Raw genomic sequence first — 12,833 nt, forward strand, 5'->3', positions numbered from 1 at the left:
CCAAAGGGGATGAATAAAATTATTTGAATTTTAAGGTTCCTATTTTAGCATTAAAGCGCTCTGAGTTGACCATATTTTGAATTGGGAGCTTGAAAAATCTATATGTCCTCATTCATACTAATGTTACGGTTCTTGAATGATGTATAGGATCTTCGATTGTGCTGAGTTGACAAAAAACACTTTACAGAGTGTTTCTAGAACTACAAGACTAGCTCCTAACTTCACTCTGGTATTATGGTTTTATATGTGTATCACATGGTGGCACAGTTGGTTTGATCAAAAAGAAAACAGTAGATATTGAACGGTTATCTAAAATGTGCATGGCGGTCGATGGTGGAGGGATGTACTGCAGGACTTGTTATTGTTTAGTTTTTTTTCTGAACAGCAAACGGCCCACAAACACAGACACATGCATCTCCGCATCGTTCAGTTCAATGTGCGGGTGTACGGGTGTGTCATGTAATCCCGGTTTACATGAACAAGTCTGTAATCCCTGGATGAACACATGCAAGAGATGGGTTAAGTCACAGAGAAATCCTACAAGTGTCTAAAACATGAACACATGCAGACACGGTCACAGCGACGATTGTGCATCAGGGATCTTAATCCACGGGATTAGGATCCTTCAGGAAGGCTCAGACATTAATGCAACGCCTAAAAGAAAATATCAGCGATGAGAAGGCGATTAAACACGAGAAGACAACGCTCATTGATTGCATGGTCATTGTGTGAATAGTTTCCAGAGTTGTCCTCCTCCGACAAAGCAAACTGTGGCTTCTTTTTCTTGACAGTCATGACAACACACACACACACACACACACACACACACACACACATTGAAAATATTGCAATGTATTGCTCTAAAAATTAAATTAATCTGAAATTTTGTAAATTTAATTAGATAAATCGGGACAAAAGTAAAGAAGATATTCAAGGCTCATACAGTATGTTGGTATAAAAATCTCTGTGGCTCCCTGGTCGATCGGAACCTTTCCTAAAAAGACATCCAAACATGTATTGCAGAATCTCCACATCCTTGAACAGGATGAAAAGAAATGTATTTCCATGGATGAACAAACATCGAAAGTCACAGGTCACGTCTCACTATGTTCCAGTTAAAAGATTTGCAAATAAATTCTTGATAAAACACAATGAGGGCTTAAACAATTGGATCAAGGAAAGGCTGAATACAGACTTTATGTCTCAGGACTGTACAAACTGTAGGGAACAAACTCATAAACTCACGTTTAAAAAAAAGACAACAGCAATGAGGTGAAAACACTGCCTATCAGGTAAGTTTCCCTTTTATGCCTTTTTAATGGTTGTTCACCTCTCAGCAAAGCACTACAATATTTAAATACCTTAATGCTTTATTTGAGATTAAGTAATAAAACATCTTGTATAATCACATTGTAAGTCGTATTTTGGTCACTTGCGTTCACACTTGGTGCCTCGTTGCTCCTCTAAGCGAGACGTATATTTCCATTTATGTGCTCTGAGTCTGTCTTTAAAGCGTCCTACTTGCAGTTTTACACAAAGACTCTTATTTTAGAGGAACTAGAAACCAGCAAACCAACCAGAATCCTGACCACTGATTATCCCTTGATCGAGGGTTCGGATTTGTCAGGTAACAAGTGAAAATTTGGTCCTAAATGTCCATGTCTCAAGCAGAAAAATGGACAATTTGAGTCGGTCTGACAACAACTGGATCAGAGCGTCTCTTGTCCGGAGCTGGTCTACACGGGCCGGTATCCATTTAAAGTTGAGGGATTAAAACAGGTCAACTTGGAGGAGGAGCTGCATATCTTTCAAGACATAAAAGTCCAATAAAGTATGTTGGCCTCATTTATTCAACAATCGGCTAAAAGGAACATAAAGTTCAAAACATTTTTTGCTTGAGAAAAACGTTTGCTCTCAGATGGCAACATCTTCAAAACAACACTAAAACCACCCACACAGGCTGTATGATAAAGACATATTAGATCCTTTTCTCTGTCTTTCTTCATTGTATAGGTCCACTCAGTATCTGTATATAACAAATGTTCTCCCTCTATGCAGATGATGGTGTTGTATAGTACAGTAGTGAGACTTTTACACCTTTTTCTCCTATTTGTCCAAAGGATACGGTAGTTACTGACTCCATACCACCAAACAGCAGTTTAAAAATGCTTCACAAGCACTGAGACAACTTAAAAACTGTACCGTCTTTCAAACCCAGGCTTTCTTTGACAGATGCCACTCATACTGAGGTGAGACTTACCGTCTGATCGCACAGTCAAACTGTCACGTTATGATTAATAAACGGATAAAACTGTACGTTAAAGTTCCCCATTAGCAATTAGCCTGGAGGCAACAACCAGGCAACAGTGTGACGTAATGAAGTAACTCATAACTGTCCGGGTCCTTTTTTTTACTTCAATGACAATCACATGCAATAGCATCCATGCTCTGATGCACGTCGGTCTAGCATGCTGGCATTTGTATCCTTCAAATGGTTACGATGCAAGCTAGAGGAAACATTTATTTATTTTTTATTATTCTGACAGCTTCCACAGGAAACCCTCACCACCTGGGAGCAGTGCTGCAGTCAGAGAGGAGGTGGGATCGGGATCGTTAGCGGGTCTATAACAAGTGACAGAGGTCTGCGAGGTGCTGTGGGGGGGGTTGGGAGGGGGGTCGCTTTGAACGATAAGGAGGACGCCGGGCCTCAGTGGCGACACTTCATCATGTCCCTGGAAGACCAGCGGGGAGCTGAACCCTGGAAACTCTATTTTTACCTCCAGTCCCTCTGCTGTCTTTCTCGCTCTTTGTCCTGGAAAGTACCGGCAGATGAAACTCTGCATTCAGCCTCCAGAATTATTTAAAGGTTCAGATCTTTTTACAAATCAAAAGACAGAAGCCGCATTCCGCGAGTACGTCATAAAAAATTAAAAATAAAATAAAACTCTTCTCTTAGATAGAAGTACAGACACGTATGATAATGTTATGAAAAGTACAAAAGTGCACAAAAATACTGGAGGTAAAAGGATGTGCATTTACAAAAATATATGCGCTGTCCAAAAAGTTAATTTGGCTTTTTTGTTTTTATTATTATCATTATTATTATTATTATTATTATTAAGAAAGTATAAAGTAGTATTAATAATAAAAAAAATTTACATAAATAAATAAATAAATAAATAAATAAATAAATAAATAAATAAATAAATAAATAAATAAATAAATAAAGCAAGCCACAGAGTACAGATACTGACATAACTGCCACATGTGGTCTGTTTTTAAATTCCTAAAAGGAAAGAAACAAACAATTCCAAGTTTGGCTTTTCTTCCAAAGGGCATCATGATCACCAGATGATCTTCTTGTACGTCTCTGTCAGAAGAACTTATGCAGGTGAATTTATAAGGCTTTTTCTTTTCTTTATTAAAGATATTGGGATTCATTTTGAGTGTTTACGACCTTGAAAAACGGGAGGATTTAGAGACGATAGTGGCTGTTGGTGGTTTGTGGTTTCGGTTGAAAGCTCTCAGACAAACTTCAGCATTAAATTGACTGTAACATGATTTCTTCTACATGGAGGCTGACGGCCGTTTGGTGGGGGGGTTAATGGAGAGGGGAGGGGTGTAAGTGGATGGTGGGGGGCAGTTTGAGATGGCATAGGGGGGGTCCCCACCTGGTCACACCTTGTTGCGATCTACTTGGGGGAAAACAGTGGTAAAACAAGGTACAGCACATTTATGGATGCTTCACACACAGAAACAAGATAAAACACACGTTTGTATCACATGACAACAGCTGTGTATGTGTGTGTGTGTGTGTGTGTGTGTGTGTGTGTGTGTGTGTGTGTGTGTGTGTGTGTGTGTGTGTGTGTGTGTGTGTGTGTGTGTAGCATGCTGAGGTCCAATGCCCCCTCACACGACTCCGATGGTTCAAACAGTGAGTGGGTGACAGATGGAAACAGACGGATCATTCCAGCTGAGCAGGAAGTGCTGACAGAGACGCCCCACCCTCAAACCCCCCCCACACCCCCCAACTTGGGGGGTGTGGGGGGGGTTTGAGAGGGTAAATGGATGATGAACACTCAGGTGACATGACCCCCGACAGAAGAAGGCAGACCTCCCGCCAGACGACATGAGGGTCAACAACTGAGATGGAGATAAGTGTGTACCAGACACACACACACACACACACACACACACACACACACACATACACACACACACACCCACACATAATGCGCTGATGACACAGACAAGCAGGCTGATAGAGGCAGAAGACGCATTACCCCATGAAGCTCCTTCAAAACGATCCCAGGACAGAAACAAGGAGAAGATCGAGTCAATAAAACGCACACACACACACACACACACGCACGCACGCACGCACGCACACACGCACACAGTCCAGTCACCATGTCCATCCAGGGACGTCAGCATGACGCTGACTCAGCAAATGCAACAACAGCTGAACCCACTTAAGATGTTCTCGCTTTAATGGTATTAAAAGATTGTAATGAAAACAGCTGTACTGTCAAACTGTGTCTATAATGCAGTATTTATCCGTTGGTGTGATTTTAAAGACAATTTATAATCACAGAAAACAAGAAAGGACACCAAAACAGGAAGTAAAAGAGAGAAAGGGCACTAAAGGTATATTCAAATTAAAAATATTAAAGAAAGACTGGATTAAAAAAAGTACAAATACAAATTCAAATATAAATAAATCCAAGATCTATGAGATGGAGTTCATACTAACACTGGAAAAATTTAATTTTGAAATAATCTATAATTACATTTACATTTAATAATAAAAAAGTTAAGTTCATGATGAAGTTATTTAAAACTAAATAAACCTAATAAATTAAGAGATAAAGTTGTAAAAGAAAAAACTAATTAAACAAAAAAACAACAATTTAAATCCTCAACAAAGGAAAATTAAGTTAAGTTACACAAAGTGATAAGATAATAATTTTTGCAACCAAAAAATAAACATCTGATTTAATGAAATATTGTAATATATTGAGATACTGTGTCTTACTTTTTCATGATATAAGCAAAAAAAAAACAACCCTTAATTACAATATTCTGAACTTTTTATAGTTTCCAGAAACATCTGGGAAAACGTTTGCAGTGTATTCAGATGGCCTCAAGGCTGTGAGCAGCCGTCCAGCTGAAAATCACCTCAAACAAATAAATAACGGCCAAGATACATTTTCTAACAGAGCTCTGTGTGACCACACAGGCACAGCTAGTGAGATAGTGAACAAATCATGTACTACCAGTTTGAAACACAAGGTGGTGTAGTGAGCTTTTTCCATCTGACTGTTTGAGCTTTATAATCTGTATCACCGAAAGATCTTTTTCCGCTGTGAAGTTATTTGAGTGAATTATACGAACACATCCAGTCAACCCCAAATGATCGTATTTAGGACGGACGATAAAATATACAAACAGCAAAAAGACGAAAGGAGAAGTTGAACTTACGAAAATGCAAAAGCCACCAGCGCTCCACTGACCACTATGAAGTCCAGAATGTTCCACAGGTCTCTGAAGTAAGAACCAGGATGAAGCAGCAGGCCCAGGTCCACCATCTGAGACACACACACACACACACACACACACACACACACACACACACACACACACACACACACACACACACGGTTATTGGGTTTTACTTATTGAATTATGCATGAAAAAAATTATTTTCTTGTCGAGTTTACATTTAATTCCTTCTTAATTATTTCAACATTTATTTATCCAATGGGTCTAATTTATTAAATCTTTTGTTGTCTTTGTTTTTTATGAATTAAATAGGCATAAAAATGTTTATGGTGACAAACTAACATTGAATATATTTTTAATTAATTCAATAATTTTGATCTAAATGTCTATAATGTATTAGTATAAATGTCCATATATTAATTAATATATATATTAATTACATATATAATTAAAAAGAATTCTTCAGGTAGCTTTTAATTAATTGAAACTAGTTATAACTAAAACCTAAAATTGTTTAGGTGTTGCATAGTGTTGGAATAACAATATGATTTATGCTTCCAGATTTGTTCTTCCTCTTACTCATGCTCTTTCTCAGCTGATTTTTTTCTAATCAGTTAATCAGTCATTTCCATCCGGATCATCAATTCACACAGTCTTTTGCGATATGTTGATATCATGATGATACCTTTGCAATATAATGTTCATTACAATCATATTTCTGATTCCTGAAAGCCTACAACCACAGAACAGAGCAGTACCACCATAGGCCACCGGGAGTCAGTGTTGAGATTAGAAACAACAGTACTCGGGTGTTTAACGTTTCCCTTCATGAATGTACACAATAATTATACTTTTTCCTATACACAAAGCCAGCTTGTTGCCACAATGACTCTTTACTGCCCCCTAATGCACAAGTATGGAATTACTACAATCTCACATACTGCCCCTTTAAGTGCGAGAGTCAGAAGATGTTAAGTGTTTATCGCAGCTCACCTTGATGACCATTTCAAAGGTGAAGACCCCGGTGAAGGCGTAGTCTAGATATTTGAGCACCTGCAGGCGAGACAGGGTGAGACAGCAGCTCAGTCATGACACAGAAAAAATTAAAACGGATCTTTAATGCGGAACAAATTCATTTTTGAACATCTCACATTGTTTCGGGGGGCGTTGGTCCACACGGGGTCCTCCGCTGCCAGAGCGATGCTGCTCATGGCGATGACCACCAGGATGGACATCTCAAAGTACCGCAGAGTCACGATGTAGTGACACAGCCGCCTCACCCTGAGGGGGGGAGGGAGGAGGAGAGACGACTCAAACACTTCAATCTACAGAAACAGACCTGTTGCACCTCACACCGCCTCTCGTGTTCGGATCATATTCACCACATTTCACAGACTATAAGTCACACACTTTTTTTGTTGTTTGGTTGGCCATGCAAATTTCATAAAGAAGCAACTTAGATACCAAACATATATGGTCTATCTGCGACCACTAGATGTCACTGTATGACAACAGAATGCCGCTACATTACCACAAGAAAAAAACATATTTGAATTTTAGATGATAAATTATGCTGCAGCAAACATAAAGCAGCAGAAACAAGGTTTTTAAACACTTTCACCCCGTAGGAAATTATACAGTTTGGCACCTCGGTATTCTGGTGCATCATAAAAACTCCAAATGAAAAGTAAACAGATTTCAAGATTACCGCCGTTTCCAAAACACAAGTCACACTTTCTTTGAAAGCAACTTATATACTAAAATGCAGGGGTACATACCATCTGGGACCACTAGATGTCACTGTATGACAACAGAACACTGCTATGGTACTAAAAAAACCTGTTATCCTTACTGAAATTGAATGACAAAGCTTAAAAAATTAAACGCTGAAGATTAAACTGAAAACTGTAAAACGTTCTGCAGAAAGACTTCCCAGTGAGTAAGAAACCTTTTTTCTCTTCATGATGCTTTTTTTCGACAGACGCATTTATAATCCAGAACAGACAGTAAGTATGTTTTAGTGACAGTGTTTCTGACTCCCACATCATGTTGGAGGTGCTTCTAAAAAGGTGAAGCAGTTCGGGGAGACTCACGGGTTGGCCTGTCCGAAGATGAACATGGAGCTGTAAGGCAGGATGGGTTTGGGTCCACTCTGGGCCAGATCCTCCAGGGTCTTCTCAGTCATGGGCATCCTCTCACTGTCCATGCTGTTCACTGGAAATACAGACGACCAGACCACCGTGAGCTCAGAGTTTACATTACTTTGAGTCTTTCGTCTCCGATAAAGGAAGTGAACCAGCACCGTGACTCAAATTGTATTGATTGGTTGGAATGTGAATTTTTAAAAACATCAAACTTGGTTGTTATTAATGATTAGCAATAGTGAATATGGTTACTATACCCAGAATGAGAGATATAAAGGATGTAATCCTCTTTGTAACCAGGAGTTTTTAATGCATTTTATTCTAATATACAGGACTGTCTCAGAAAATTTGAATATTGTGTTAAAGTCCTTTATTTTCTGTAATGCAACTAAAAACATGAAAATGTCATACATTCTGGATTCATTACACATCAACTGAAATATTGCAAGCCTTTTGTCGTTTTAATATTGCTGATTATGGCATACAGCTTAAGAAAACTCAAATATCCTATCTCAAAATATTAGAATATCATGAAAAAGTATACTAGCAGGCTATTTAACTAATCACTTGAATCGTCTAATTAACTCGAAACACCTGCAAGGGTTTCCCTGAGCCTTTAAAAACACTCAGCTTGGTTCAATAAACTAAATCACAAGTATGGGGAAGACTGCTGACCTGACTGCTGTCCAGAGGACCATCATTGACACCCTCCATCAGGAGGGTAAGACACAAAAAGAAATTTCTAAAAGAGCAGGCTGTTCACAGAGTGCAGTTTCAAAGCACATTCACAAAAAGTCTGTTGGAAGGAGGAAATGTGGCAGGAAACGCTGCACAACCAAGAGAGAGGACCGCAGCCTTAACAGCATTGTGAAGAAGAGCCGCTTCCAGAATTTGGGGGAGCTTCAAAGACAGTGGGCTGAAGCTGGAGTCCAGGTATCAAAAGCCACCGTTCACAGACGTGTCCGGGAAATGGGCTACAATAGCCGTATTCCCATGGTCAAGCCACTCCTGAACTCAAGACAACGGAAGAAGCGTCTGACTTGGGCTATGGAAAAGAAGCCCTGGACAGTTGCAGAGTGGTCCAGAGTCCTGTTTTCAGACGAAAGCAAGTTTTGTATTTCATTTGGAAGTCAAGGCGCTAGAGTCTGGAGGAAGGCTGGAGAGGAGCACAATCCAAGTTGCTTGAAATCCAGTGTGAAGTTCCCACAGTCAGCAATGGTTTGGGGAGCCATGTCAGCTGCTGGTGTTGGTCCACTGTGTTTCATCAAGTCCAGAGTCAATGCAGCTGTGTACCAAGAGATTTTAGAGCACTACATGCTTCCATCTGTTGAAAAGCTCTATGGAGATGATGATTTCATTTTCCAGCATGATCTGGCACCTGCCCACAGTGCCAAAACCACCAGTAACTGGTGTACTGACCATGGCATTACTGTCCTCGATTGGCCTGCCAACTCCCCTGACCTGAACCCCATAGAGAATTTGTGGGGTATTGTGAAGAAGAAGCTGAATGACACCAGACCCAATAATGCAAATGAGCTAAAGGCCGCTATTGAAGCATCCTGGGCCTCCATAACACCTCAGCAATGTCACAGGCTGATTGCTTCCATGCCACGCCGCATTGATGCAGTAATCCGTGCAAAAGGGTTCCCAACCAAGTACTGAGTGCATTAATTGACATTTTCAAATGTTTGATTTTGTTTTGCTGTTATAAATCTTTTTTTTTTACTTGGTCTGAGGAAATATTCAAATTTTTTGAGATAGGATATTTGAGTTTTCTTAAGCTGTATGCCATAATCAGCAATATTAAAATAATAAAAGGCTTGCAATATTTCAGTTGATGTGTAATGAATCCAGAATGTATGACATTTTTGTTTTTTTAATTGCATTACAGAAAATAAAGACCTTTATCACAATATTCTAATTTTCTGAGACAGTCCTGTATATTTCCATTGTATTGTCTGTATAAGAAATCCAATGATTGTTGCCTCAGCATCAAAATGTTTTTTTTTCTGATTAAACATCTCGAAATCAACATGAAACAATTTGTTTTTTTAACCCAGAACTATAAATATTTAATCAGCTGCATTAATGAATGTTTTAACATTAACATTAATAAAAAGGAGGTGCCGATAAAACACGAACAGGTGAAGTGAACTTTACTCGAGTCAGATTTAATTCTGTAGCTTGTCGCAGAGAAAGATCAAATCGACTGTTTCTTTCTGTTCGTGAAGATAGAATCACCTGTAATTGGTAAACATCTGTAATCAATATGTAATTGGGGCGAACAGAGGTGTATCACGACAGAGCAAAGAAACAACAGTCTTTTCCAGACACTCAATCATAGAGATGACTAATGCCAATAAACAGTCATACAAAGTGGATTAAAAATGTTTGGAATACATAAAAAAATGATTTGTCGACTTTATACTGAAATGGCTATCAAGTGATTGAACCTGCCTCTCTGAGAAGGTTAACTACTGACATTTATTCATCCATTTCTTAGTTTTTAATCCTCATTTCTGTTCACTTTCTGCCCCGTTCCTTATCTTCGCTTATTAAATGAAGAATTCCATGAAGTGAGATCAGAAAAAAAAATAAAAGATCCCATGGTAATAGACGTCCCCCATGAAAAGTAAAAGCGTCTTTAACTCACAGCTTGGTCACAAATCTCCTTTCAACAGAGCTTCAGGCTCAGGAGGAGTAAAAACTAATATTATTACAGAGTGAGAGTCTATATGAGACATTTGTCTCTCGTGGTGATTGTGAAAAGGGTGATGCTGTGTGTGTGTGTGTGTGTGTGTGTGTGTGTGTGTGTGTGTGTGTGTGTGTGTGTGTGTGTGTGTGTGTGTGTGTGTCTCAGGACTCACTCTGGATCAGCGTGGTCTCTCCGGGAGGGGAGGTGATGGTCACAGGAGGGACGTGGGCGGAGGACTGTCCGGTCCGTTGGACATTCCTCAGGTTGTCAGAGTCCTCGGGCTGGTCGGGGGGCCAGCTCGTCCCCCCGGAGCCCTGCTGGGGGGAGATAGCCATGGACTCCCCCTCCGAGTCGCCCACCCTGCACCGACATCAGAAGAAGAACCGCAAACTGAAACCTCGACCATCCAATCAAAGACCTGCGACTATGAACCGAACTTCACTACACTTATGAAGCGATGAGACAATTTCCATAAAGTCTGGTGCGAGTCAAGTGAAACCAGGGAACTGCCTGACTTTTTATTGTTCAGCACCTCACAACAATACCATATTCCCGTGGGCTCACCACCTGCAGGAAGGTTCTTAATCGGTGCATTGTGATCTGGGTGACAGTGCTCAGACTGCCACCCCCGCGACCCGGAAACGGATAAGCGGAAGAAAATGAATGAATGAATGAATGAACCTCACAACAAACTATGCAAACACTGAAGACTCACTTTCACATGATAGCCATCGAAGGCCTTTTCATTTCAAAAAAGTTTCCTATTCAAGCAACATCATTTTAAAAAACTATCTCTAGAGATCCTGGAAAAGTTTCTACCCACTCAGACGAAAGCAGGATGTTTACATTAAAACATTTAAAGTGTTTTCCTTCCCCTTACAGGTTCATTCATGTCCACGTATGCAGATGATGGTGTAGAAAATGTTAGTAAGTTGTGGGAAAGGTTCCCTTCCTTGGAGAAGAGCTGTTGACTGAGGGACTTGTTAAATCTATGTGGTAGAGTCTGTTCCAAACAATTCTCATGCATGTGTGAAATCTGAAATCCAAGACCCACCCAACAGGCTGTACTTGACTTGACTCCTGGAACTCAGTCTTTAATGACCATTACTACCCAAAGTGAAGCTGGCCCACGCACAAAATCCAAACAAATAAAACCTAAAATTAAACTCAATAACAGTCGTGCCTCATCCGATCTGGTGATCTGGTGATCAGCTACCCAGCGCTGAGCTGGGCTGAGCTCTCTCCATAGCTCCTGGGACAGTACCATGGTGAGGCAGTTGGTTTTACCTGTGACTCTGGCTCTTCTCTCTGTCATTAAACTCCTCCCCCTCCGCCGTGGACTGACCCCTGGATCCATGAGTCCGATGCCTCCTCCTCTCCCCGTTCTCGCCACTGTCCCCCCTGGAGTTCCTCTCCCCATCTCTGTTGGACGAACGGCCAACTTTGTGGCGGGACCGTCGCTCCCCCCTCCCCCCGCTGTTCACCGTCCCGTTGCCCCCTCGGGACTGGCGGTGCGAGTGATGATGGCGGTGCTCTCTATCGCCAGTGACACCCCCACCGTCTTCCCCCGAGCTCTGGTGGTGGTGGTGCTTCCTGCCTCCCTCACGGCTGCGGGACCGTTCGCCCTTCCCTTCTTTGCAGCGGCTGCCGTCCTGGTCTTTGGAGCGGCTGTGGTGGACGTGGTGTCGCCCGTCTTTGGCGGCATCGCCATTGTCGTCAGTCTCATCTCTGGTCGTGGCGCGGTCCCTGTCTCGGTGGCGGTGGTGGCGGCGGGGCTGGTGAGGGGCGGCGGCGAGTGGATGAGGCGGCGGAGGAGGATCGTCGGCGGTCTCGGCGTCGTCCGCCGCGCAGGGCTTGTGATGATGGTGGTGGTGGTGGTGGTGGTGGCCGCCGCCCATCAGAGCCCCGTCGCGAGGCTCCACGACTAGCGGGCGGTCCAAGTGGGTCATCATGTCAGGCCGGATGTGGAGGGCGGTGGACAGGCGGAGGCGCTCCTCCGGGTCCAGCTCGCTGTACAGCGCCTCGCAGCTGGCCCGGTTCTGCCTCCTCAGCTGGTTGGCCCTCTGCTCCCACACCGACATCGTCTTCACCGACTTCTGCTGCTCTTTGCTGCACACGGGAAGAAAAAACACACAAATCACAACCGCTGACAGTCCAGGATGTGACATAAAGCTCTGTGTGAACTATCTCCTGAAGCTCCGGCTTTATGTTCAGCACCACAGTTTGGACACAACAGCTCATCACAGCCACAAAAGTTCAAGCATCTCCGATGGATTCACGGACAGGCATGGGTTCCTTTATGGCACATTTAATATGTATGTACTTTACACTCCATGGCACATAAAACCAGCAATATATCTTGTTTTACATCTCAGGATGACACACGTAGTCCCTACATGCTGAATGATTTACAGTATGACCACAGTGCAATGGAGCTTCTCACACAGCCGACGATGCTTCCATCCGTCAGACTGTGAAGAGACCTCGTCTAT

General features: G+C 41.9%; 1 protein-coding gene across 1 annotated transcript in view; it reads right to left on the bottom strand.

Annotated features, from left to right (window-relative positions):
• Positions 1–12,833, bottom strand: part of cacna1ba (calcium channel, voltage-dependent, N type, alpha 1B subunit, a) — a gene marked incomplete at both ends in the record, with an annotated part of 109,690 nt that overhangs the window by 25,793 nt on the left and 71,064 nt on the right. Inside the window, 7 exons of the mRNA XM_080466528.1 lie at positions 3,672–3,692; positions 5,482–5,588; positions 6,496–6,555; positions 6,654–6,783; positions 7,596–7,716; positions 10,514–10,701; positions 11,629–12,450. Coding sequence (XP_080322654.1) covers positions 3,672–3,692; positions 5,482–5,588; positions 6,496–6,555; positions 6,654–6,783; positions 7,596–7,716; positions 10,514–10,701; positions 11,629–12,450 — 1,449 coding nt within the window. The remainder of the gene's footprint in view (positions 1–3,671; positions 3,693–5,481; positions 5,589–6,495; positions 6,556–6,653; positions 6,784–7,595; positions 7,717–10,513; positions 10,702–11,628; positions 12,451–12,833) is intronic.

The sequence above is a fragment of the Lipophrys pholis genome (genome assembly GCF_963383615.2).
Source record: "Lipophrys pholis genome assembly, chromosome: 7".
NCBI lineage: Eukaryota > Metazoa > Chordata > Actinopteri > Blenniiformes > Blenniidae > Lipophrys > Lipophrys pholis.